Consider the following 10430-nt stretch of genomic DNA (forward strand, 5'->3'; position numbering starts at 1 on the left):
TTGATTCTCTGTGGCTTTAAGTTCATTAAATGTGAAATTGGCAGCTTGCTAAAGAAGGTCAGACTGATTAACTGTTTAAGAGTTGTATTCTGTCTCGCATTCATTACCTAGCCATGTTTTGAGGTGTTTAATATTTTGTAATGTTAATCTCCTTTTCACTGTTGTTGTCAGTGTCTGCATTATGTTGCATAGGTACAGAAATACCAACACGCTTTTATTTTTTTTTCTTGCAAGGTTATAATGCACGAATATTGCCTAGATTTAAGTACAAAGTGGCAAAAAAAAGCAAACAAAAAAAGATATGTCCATCTTGTTGTACCGTTCACTGGCAATTATGTGCTCAGAAATAGTCTCATAATGAAGCTTTTTGAATCTCATTCAGAAAATTAGTCAACTCTGAGAACACTAGGCCAGATATTTCAAGTTTAAAGAAAGCACTTTTTACTGTTATGAAATGTGACGTTCGTTTGGCCATACTGTTTTTTACATGATGAAGGCCACCAGTACTAACATGTTTAGAATAATGTAGGCATTCCTTTCTTCAGAATGCAAAAAAAAGGCTTATTTTCTTCAGTGCTCAAGAAGTGTCCTATTTAGCTACCATGTATAAGTATAATTGTGAGTAAATTTGATATTTCTTTGAAATCTGCGGTGTGGGGCTGAAAGTTACTTTTTTTTGCAAGCAGGATTATAGTTATGTGAAATACCAATTCACATGTTTAGAATTTTTGAAATCTTATGATGTTTATAGGTTTGCTTATATGGAAACAGATTATACATACATGCCTACATACTATACTGTGTATCTGTGCCCCTCATGTAGCTTTGTAACGTGTTTAATGTGTTTGTCACATGTACATGCCTAACTCGCATGTTAACATTTTAAACTGCATGACTAAGTCATAGGAAATGTGTGTGTGTGTGAGAGCACACATATATGTGTATATGTAAATAAAGCATTAGTCCTAAATATATAAACAAATAGTATCTCAGGCAAAGAAGATCTATGTTAGCTTTTCTTCATGATACCACAGTATTCTCACCAGGATTTTTTTACAGCTATTATTGACATTTTTGCCCTTAAAATTGTTCATTCAAATTAGACATTTGTCTAAATCCAGGAATACAGATAAGATGGCAGTTTTCATTCCTGCAGTTCTATACATTACGACTGCTTTCTCAAAATATATTCCCCATCAACGCTGATAAATGCATTTTCTTATTGGAATGATAATGCACCATCTATTCACATTGTACTGGTTTAATTTTTTAAGCATACCAATGTTGTAGGTAATGAATAACATTTATGTACAGGGGTGGGAGGGGGCTCAGTGTGTTTTTCTTAACCCCCCTTCCCCTTCTCTCTACAAGAGCTCTAATGATTCTCCTTTTGTTTCTCAAACTGCAGCCGAACCTCTTGAAGCCATTCTTACTGATGATGAACCTGAGCATGGCACACTGGGAGCTCCAGAAGGGGACCATGACCTCCTTACTTGTGGCCAGTGTCAGATGAACTTCCCATTGGGGGACATTCTTATTTTTATTGAGCACAAACGGAAACAATGCAATGGCAGTCTCTGCTTAGAGAAGGCTGTGGATAAGCCACCTTCACCCTCACCAAGTGAGCTGAAAAAAGCATCCAATCCTGTGGAGGTTGGCATCCAGGTCACACCAGAGGATGACGATTGTTTATCAACGTCATCTAGAGGAATTTGCCCTAAACAGGAACATATAGCAGGTAAATCAAAGCCAGGAGAAGTATTTGCAAGTTTATTTCCATTTTCAGTTGAAATGTAGTGAGTTTACAGCTGTAAAGTGCTATATCTGTCTTTCTGTTCTATTTTCCATGATAGCCTACATGTTAAATGGCTTGCATTTTGGTACAGACTAAATACACAAAAAATAATTCTCAGTGACTGAGTAGATGAAGGATCAACAGGCACTTTGAGTCTTTTTAACTGCGTTTGTTGAGACTGTTTTCTTAATTGTACATATTTTTACTAACTATTTCCCAGCGTCTTGGCTATCTTAGTTCCTTATATGTCTGTTTTACACCCTGGTGTGTAATACAGGGAACTAGCTTTAAAGTCTTTTGTAAAGTCAGGGGTGAAAGAGTTAACTGAGCATCAGCTAGCCTTGGATCCATATTGGCTGTCAGCGTATGGACTGTAATTAAACACAGCCCCATGGCAAAGTGACACCACCGACCTTGACTTTAAGATGCCATTTTCGACTGGCCAGGCCAGAGTAGAGAGGGCAGTTGCTGAAGCGCACAGACATGCTTATTCGAAAAGTTTAAGGGCATGTTGGAAATTTCAAAAGGTTGGTTTGACAGGAAAGGCCGCTCTCTGCAGCCTGCCTCCTCAGCCAAATGATAAATGCTTCTCTGTGCTCTCTCTTGTCTCTGATGTGGTTTTGACAGATGTATCTTGATTTTGTTTGTGGTTTATACAACCACATGTCACCCGTACAAATGTCCAAGACAGAGTTCTGTTTTGTGCAACAAACATTGTAGAGATGTAATTAAAAAAAAGTAAGGACTGTTATTCCCTATGATACGTTTTTAAATGGCAAAATATTAAACGTGCAATATTCTCAACAGTTGAGGTTGAAAACGGAATTTAATACAAGAAACAATATCACAGGAACACCGCAAGGTTCTGAATGCATAGTCAGTTTTGAAAATCCTTATAGCAAACTAGAACATTATCCATTGGTATCTCATTTTAAATTTTGCTTACAGTATCATGATTATACTGTAGAATTTCAAAATCACCAAAAGCCTGATCTAGTTTTATAGAAATATCAGTTAGGATAAGGCATTACTTGTATCTCTATTTTAATAGCCTAAGGGACAGTTCAGTATTAGCAGAATTGTAGATAATCACATGATACAGTGGATCTTGCCTTTTTTTTTGGCCAGAAAGTTAAACCATAATAGGTCAGTAGGCACTGTGGGATTCAATAAGATATTTCTTTCCCCCAACCAATCACTTGGCATTTGTATTTTTGAAGGCTCTGCAGTAGTAACATGCACACATGTGCATGCGCACACAGCTATACATACATACATATATTCAGAGAAATAAAGGGTCAGTTACTAGTGAGCTACGTTTTGAAAGATGGTTAAAAAACAATTCCAGCACATTCAACTTCTGTGACATATAGGTTAAAGATTTTTATTTCCAGAGTAGTATATGGCAATGACCATTTCCATGTGCTGTCTGTGATTTGAAGGAAAATGAACAGAAGTGCAGGGCATGATTAATGAAGCAGGAGCCTAGCGGAAGGGATTTGTAGTCTTCAGAGATCTGAAGCCATGCTAAATCACCAAATATGGAGTAACACTTGTGTGATGTAACATCGTATTTACATATTGAACTGCTCTGTTTAAAAGACAAAACACAGTATCTGTCAAGCAAGAATTAGAACCACACTTCTTGCCATGGTCCCAAATAGGTCATTCAGTCTAAGATACAGCCACACTGAGGAGCTGTGCATGAGGGGAAATTCTTTAGTTTCGGATTTTATTATCACAGTTCTTGGACTTTGTGGACCCTCTGGGCCAAATTCTGCCTGCCTTAGTCATGTAACTAGGGCAGTCAGCATGAGCAAAGTGAGGAGGCTCTGGCTCTGGCAGATAGAAGGGTGTTATTAATTAGAGGAATGACATGTGTTTAACAGTCTCCTGTTTTTTCTATATGGTTTGGTAGGCTAAGGAGTAAGTTCAGAATACTGTATGTACAGTATACAAGAGACATAAGATAACTGGGGGTCTGATCGTGTAAATCCTTCCAAGTAGTCTGTACCTACACAGCTAGGCCTTACTCACAAGAGTTGGCTCATTAAATTCCATGGGATTACCACTATGGGCAAAAGATTATTTTTGTGATGAAAAGGTTGCAAGATTTGGCTCTAATTATTTTCCTTCTACTGTACAGATAGTTTTCTGTGTGATTTTGTTTAAGCCTTATACATGTCAGAGGTCCAGGACTGTCTATGTTTCTTGCACATTCAGAGCTCCTGCTGAAGTCAGTGGGAATTTTGGGTATGCAAGGAATGTAAGATCAGTTCCTAATTGTTTTCAGAGGAAAAACATATAGAAGCTCTTCAGTGGGTGCACAAGTGAAGTGACTCAGGTGAGATAAACCTTTCATGCACTGATAATTATGAGGTCTTATAATGTTCCCCTCATTTTATTTAATCTCATTTTTCCACGCTGGAATTAGGCAGGAGACAGTTTTGTCATATCATAAAGTAATGTGTCAATAGCTGGAATTATCACTTCTAATAACTCACACCAGTGAATTCCCAGTGTCCGGCATTGAAATTAGCAGTCAGGGTCATTGAATAAGTTGTGGAGATCAGGCAGGTACTTTGAAGGTCTCTGAAGTGAAGCTCAGGCGCTTGTTAATTTCAGTATTTCATATCTGCTTTTCTTTACCAAAATGGAAAGGAAAAAAATAGACATAATAATGCAAAACATATCTGAACACATAATTTAAAATACTAAGGATGCTGCTTTACAAGAAATGTACAGGAGATGGCTGAACTGATGCCTTATATATATATGTAGAAAATATATTTAATCATAATGTAAAAAGCAGTCAGTTAACTGTTTTATAGAAGGAGATGTTATAAGTTAGGTGTGGATACAGCATATGCTCTGTGTGCCATTTTGTAGTCAATAAACTGGTGCATAACAGTAAAAGAACATCTCCATAAGATAAGTAATGCTTAGGGATCAGTGTATCCAGAGACAAGAAATAAAGCACTGACTCATTCTCATCTATCTTGAAACAATCTAGGCTTCTCTTCTTCCTAACCCTTTTTCAGAGATAAGAATAATATTAATAGTTTTTTTGCATATGTATGTTTTCATATATGTAAAACATAGTCACAGATGTGCATATATGTGTGTGTGCTCGCACACAGCCTTGACAATATAAAAAAAATTGAGTGATGTTGATCTAGTGCTATGGCAGAAATGTCATAAATTTAACTGAAAATTAATAGGATATGTTGTGTGGGTCCAATGAGGCAGCTTTCATCAATATGTATGTCAAACACTCACCACCAGATACCAGCAGTCTGTGATTTGCAGTGAGTGCTACGGCAGGGGTTTAGTTATCCAGTCTCATATTTTACAATGGGGGAAAATATTAACTGAAGTATCTCGAGATCAGTGAATGTAAAATTGCTGTTCACTTATTGAAAAGCCTAAAGAAATATTTATAGCACACCAGTGTCAGGTTTTGGTGTTTTGTTTGTTGAATATATAAGCCTGTAGAAATTAATGAAAGATTATTATTTTGGGTGGAAAAGGAACTTATAAATTATGTCAGTCCAGCTGGACTTCCTTAGAATGTAACATATATTCACATTTACTTAGATGCTTGTATATCCTTGAGTACAGTATCTACTGTACAAAGAAAGAGGGGAAGAGGAGATCACTTTTGCTGTCTGTATATTTCCCCCTCCATGCCTGTTATATTTAAATAACACAAGGAAATTGAATTTAGGAAATAATTTTACAATTAATACTTGAATGGAAAATGGACGTAGTGTGCTATTAAATGATAAACCAGGTATGTTAACTGTTACTGTTCACAAAAAGGAATTTTTTTTGACTAATCTATGTACCACAGACATTCTCTTGGTACACTGTTAGCAGGGACTGATATAAGTCTGCCGTGTGTAAACTGCAATTCCTTATTATTATTTTGCCTTGTTTCAGATAAAAATGATAGAATCTGAACTAAATACCTGGTATTGCACCTATTCAGTGAGCTAGAAAAAGCTTAACTGTGTTTGTGCATTAAAAAAAAGAAAAAAAAAGGAAAAAAACCCCCCTTTGACTAAATATTACCTTTAATTGTTCAGTGCAAAAGTTGCTAATGGTGCACACGGGGTTTGGCAAGAGGGAAAATTCGTGAGGTCACTATGCAGAGACTCATGCTTGTGAGAATTTTAGTCCTGCATACAAGCTGTATTTGTAAATAAGACAGAGAAAGGTTGTGAACTGGCAGCTTGGATGTTTTGTCAAAGTACAATGTCAGAGAAACTCTTTCTAAGACAAATTGTAAATAGAACTGTCACAACGATTGCATGATTGAGCTACAGAAGTGTCTTTCAATTGTTGGCATTGTCAGAGGACTTTTGAAAGCTTAATTAAACACAGTGGCCTGCTCGGCTGCAAAATTCACTTCTGGAGGGCGGGGAGGAATATTAAAACGGAAGAGATCCGAAAGTTGTTCAAATTTGCTTTTTCAGGGACACCCAAAAAATTCAACTGTGTGCATTTTCCTTGTTGGGTTTTACAAATAACAGTTTTGAAGAAACAGCCACGTGATGTGAAGATCATCCTTTGTATGAAGTGGAGATTGTTCTCATTTTTCTATTCTCTGCTTTTACAGGCAGTTAATACAAAAATTTTTTTTTTTTTTTTTTACTGGAAATACAAATATGTGTTCACTTCAAGGGCAGAAGCAAAGTGTAGAAAGTTTTCTTTTGATTTGGCATGATTATTCCAGGAAAGCATCACATGTATTGAAATTCCTTTAATCACCTCATTGCTGTCTCCTGCCAATCACATATTTTTGTTTAGAGGGTTAGAAATATGTTTTGCATTCTTTCCTCTATTAGTTGTGACATTTTATTGTAAAGCTCACGATGGGCTCAAATGTAGTTGCATACAAAATGTTGGGGTGGAAGTCAGGTTAGCAAACATTTAGGATTAAATAGGAAAAGGTGCCTATTAATATTATGCCCGACAACCTTTGAAAATAATTTACTCAATAAACATAAGGTCCTGTGTTGCTAGGCTAACTGATAAAGATTGAGTTATGGGAGGTGTGGCAGGCAAGAGAGGGGGGAAATGAAGCACTTTAAAATAGGGAGATGTTTTTACCTAAAGATTTCGACAATTTTTTTAATTTAAAAGAGAAGGAAACCTTTTGGCATTGCACCATTTGTACATATAACTCTGAGAATTAGAATTTCCTTTTTAATTCATGCAGTAAAGAAAGACAATTAAGGAGACTTGGGACTGTCAGGCAATGTGAATTCAGTCTCCATTTGACTGTCTTTGTACAGCTCCCTTCCTCAGTGTCTTAATATGTAAAAAAAAAATGATAAAATTAATTTCAAACTTTGGTCTGTGTTTGTATCCAGTAGTACCAGCTTTTTGCAATAAAAGGCATTTAGCATCAAGCTGGACATGGCCTGGCACTTTGCCACTTTTTTTAGCATGAGATCTAATCACTAAGGATCTTTAGTACCTTTCTGCTGGTTCAGATTTCATTTGGGTCATGGCTATGTCAGCAATGTTGTTATTACAAGGAGTTTTTATTTTTAACTTGGTACACATTTTTAATACAGTTTTCCATCTAGGAGGTCTTTATTTTGTGTGTCAATTTGAAAGATATTGCAGGCATTCATAAAATATATCCAGACCATATATTTTAATACATTAAGACTTGTATTGCTATTTCTAGCATGGCTGTAAAATTCACTGATTTTTTTTTCTAGACGAATAAGCATGTTTAATCCGAATTTGCACAAATTACATTGGACCCAATCCTGTTGCTAGTGATAGGACGGGTCCTGGAATAGGGCCCATAGTGCTCACTTTCAATAACTCAGTGGCTGGGATTTTTATATCATTTTTTACATAATTGGCTAATTAATTTATTCCCAAACTTTATTATTGTTACTACTATTCATTACAAAATGAATTTCCTCTGAAATAGTTTATTTCTAGCCCCAACCATGCTAAAATTTACTCATACACTTATTTTTATGCAGGTGAGTAATCAAGCTGAAGTCAATGGCTTTCCTCATGTGCATAAAGTTACAGCTGTGGTTAAATACAGAGTTAGGGTCTGAGATAGCAACTCATAACATATACCCAGACCAAAGCAAAGTAACCCCCATTATTAAAGCCAGGCTGCTTTAATGCCAAACCCATTTTGAAGCATGGTTAACACAGCATCCTGTATTTCTAATCAGTTTTAGTATGCAGCATATTCTGTATTGGGTTCACTGAGTTTGTTTCCCAACCTTTATTGGCCAGCTGCAGTTGCTATGCATTTTAAAAATATTTCAGAGAGGCTTTTTGCTGTTCTTAGAGGGTTAGTAACTTGGTGTCTTTTCCTCAGCTCATTCGTCATTCTGAGATGGCATTGAGTTAGGTTGGCAAGGGAAAGGTTTGAGGTGTGGGGTGTGGTGAGGTCAGCCCTGATCCCAGCAGGGAATTTGTGTTCTTCATTTGCCTTTACAATAGGAGCACCGTTACTGTACCTTGGAGCAGCTCTCAGGTGTGAGCTCAGATGGGCGCATGTAAATGTCCTGTCAGATGCAACACAGGAATATTAATGTTTCCTCACTACCACACTATAATAAAGCTGTACACAGCAAGCTTAATATGCAGCTAGTCTGGGGAATTGTATAAAACTTAGATAGCCTAGTGTGAGTGACAGCGGTGGAAAAATGTTCAATATGCCACAGTTTCCATTCTTGTTTTCCTTTGATCTAAGGCAAAATGAAAACATCCACTTATTTCTCTCCTCATTTCATATAGTTGTTTTTTTCCTTTCTGAAAAAAATGCATATACGACCTAGCAGAATTATTTGGAACATATTAACGTCAATCACTTGAGTATTTTATTAGAAAATTATTAGCGTGCATTGATTTTTAATATTTAAATGTTGATTTTCCTGTTTTTTGCATCTATATATGATTGAAACCAACAAAATACAGTTAACATATGTAGTAAACCACAGTGTCTCTTACCCCCCACTGTAAGAACAAGCCTTGCTTGAAATCCAGAGTAACTGAGTTAGTATTCACACAGGTTTCATTTGTACATTCTTGGAGGTTCACAATTTAAACTCTATTAAAATGTATATTCCTCAGCTCAGGGATGTTAGAGGTTTTTTAATAATGTGTTCATTTAACAGAATCAACAGCTGTCAGAACCAGTTGTAGTAAATCCACAAAATGTACAAAGAAAAATACACACGTTTCCTGAAACAAAACACTTGAAACAAATTGGCTGCCAAAAAGCTGTTGAATTCTAAGTTTGCAGACAGTGAATGAAAGTGTTTCTTCTTTCTGCTCTCTCTGGAGATCTCTGCAAGCTTATCTGATGCAATTCTGTTGGAAGTTTTACCTGAACAGGTTGCTGTAAAACAACACCTTTCTATATTTGATGGGTACATATAAACCAATTTAGGCTTGGGTTTTTTTTTCTTACTTAACTGATAATATATCAAGGTTTTAGACACCCCCCCCCCCCCAAGGAAATAAGCTTAAGCTTTCTCTGAAATAACTGAGGACTTCACTGCTAAACTGTGCCCTTACAGGTAGGCGTTGTCAGCGTATTATTTAGGTCTGAATCAGTTTCAGTCATTGAATTCACACTGGAATACTTGAACATGTATGTTGATGAAGAGATACCTGGGGAGATTTGGTCAGTCAAAAACAACGAGTTTTTGTTTGTGTCCTTCCTGTTAACATAAGAGCTGAACAATTACATCTACAATTGTATCTTAGCTTTAGATAGAAATCACTTTTCTGATAAAAAACCTCTGCCTGTATCAGGAATAGAATTATTGTGAAAGGACAGAGACCTGAAGAACACTGATGCTTTTTTGTTATTATTCTTCCTTCTTTTATTAAACAGAAGTTGTACCATCTTATCCCTCAAAAAGCAAGGAGTCCAATTTTACATTCATCCCTTAATTGATTTAGTGAACAATTAAATACAAAATGCAAGCTGAAAAAAATAAAAATGCTGCAAAGATCATAGCAATTAATTTGCCATCAAATATTACCTGGCCACACCATCAACCTCACAGTTAGGAAACAGACATTGTATGAACCCTGTTGTATTCTGGTCACTGAATTTATTTTTTGGAAAAAAAATCAACTAAGTCATTGCACTTCAACCCGTTTTTGTAAAGTGTACATTTACTGTTTGGGTGTAATCAGTGACATCAAATCATTTATTATTGTTGCTGATTTTTTTTAATAGTCTTATTCAAAAGAAACACATTATTGTGGGTGTCCGTTTTCTGCGAGCAAATTAAAAGTTGTGTTGTCTGCATTTTAAAAAAGAATGTTACCTCCTAAAGAATTATTTAATGGTTGTATTATTTTGTAATAAATGTAAACTGTCCTATGTTAAATTTGTGTTATGTTAGAAAAAATCAATAAGGAAAAATTAAATTCTGATAAAGATACTCTTGGATCTTTGAAAACAACTGCTGTCCTTTTAACTAAAACATTTGAGGAGCTTCAAAGACTGTGTATTTCTTCTGATCTTAGAGCTGTGTGACTGGTAGCAGAAAAAAAAATCTTATTCTACATACAAGTGGATTGCTTAACAAGTCAGCACAGACACATACTTGTTTGTACAATAGAGATA

At 35.9% G+C, this 10430-nt stretch overlaps 1 protein-coding gene across 4 annotated transcripts in view; it reads left to right on the forward strand.

The window, feature by feature from the left end:
- The first annotated feature begins 1278 nt into the window (after positions 1-1278).
- The window catches only part of BCL11A (B-cell CLL/lymphoma 11A), a 102317-nt gene continuing 93165 nt past the window's right edge, over positions 1279-10430 (forward strand). For 3 of the 4 annotated variants that reach the window (XM_019549237.1, XM_019549235.1, XM_019549236.1), the window contains exon 1: positions 1279-1738. In XM_019549237.1, coding sequence (XP_019404782.1) covers positions 1294-1738 — 445 coding nt within the window. In that variant the 5' untranslated portion in view covers positions 1279-1293. The remainder of the gene's footprint in view (positions 1739-10430) is intronic. The other variant, XM_019549238.1, reaches the window with a different exon arrangement.

This window comes from Crocodylus porosus, unplaced genomic scaffold (assembly GCF_001723895.1).
Source record: "Crocodylus porosus isolate Cpor-Errol unplaced genomic scaffold, CroPor_comp1, whole genome shotgun sequence".
NCBI lineage: Eukaryota > Metazoa > Chordata > Crocodylia > Crocodylidae > Crocodylus > Crocodylus porosus.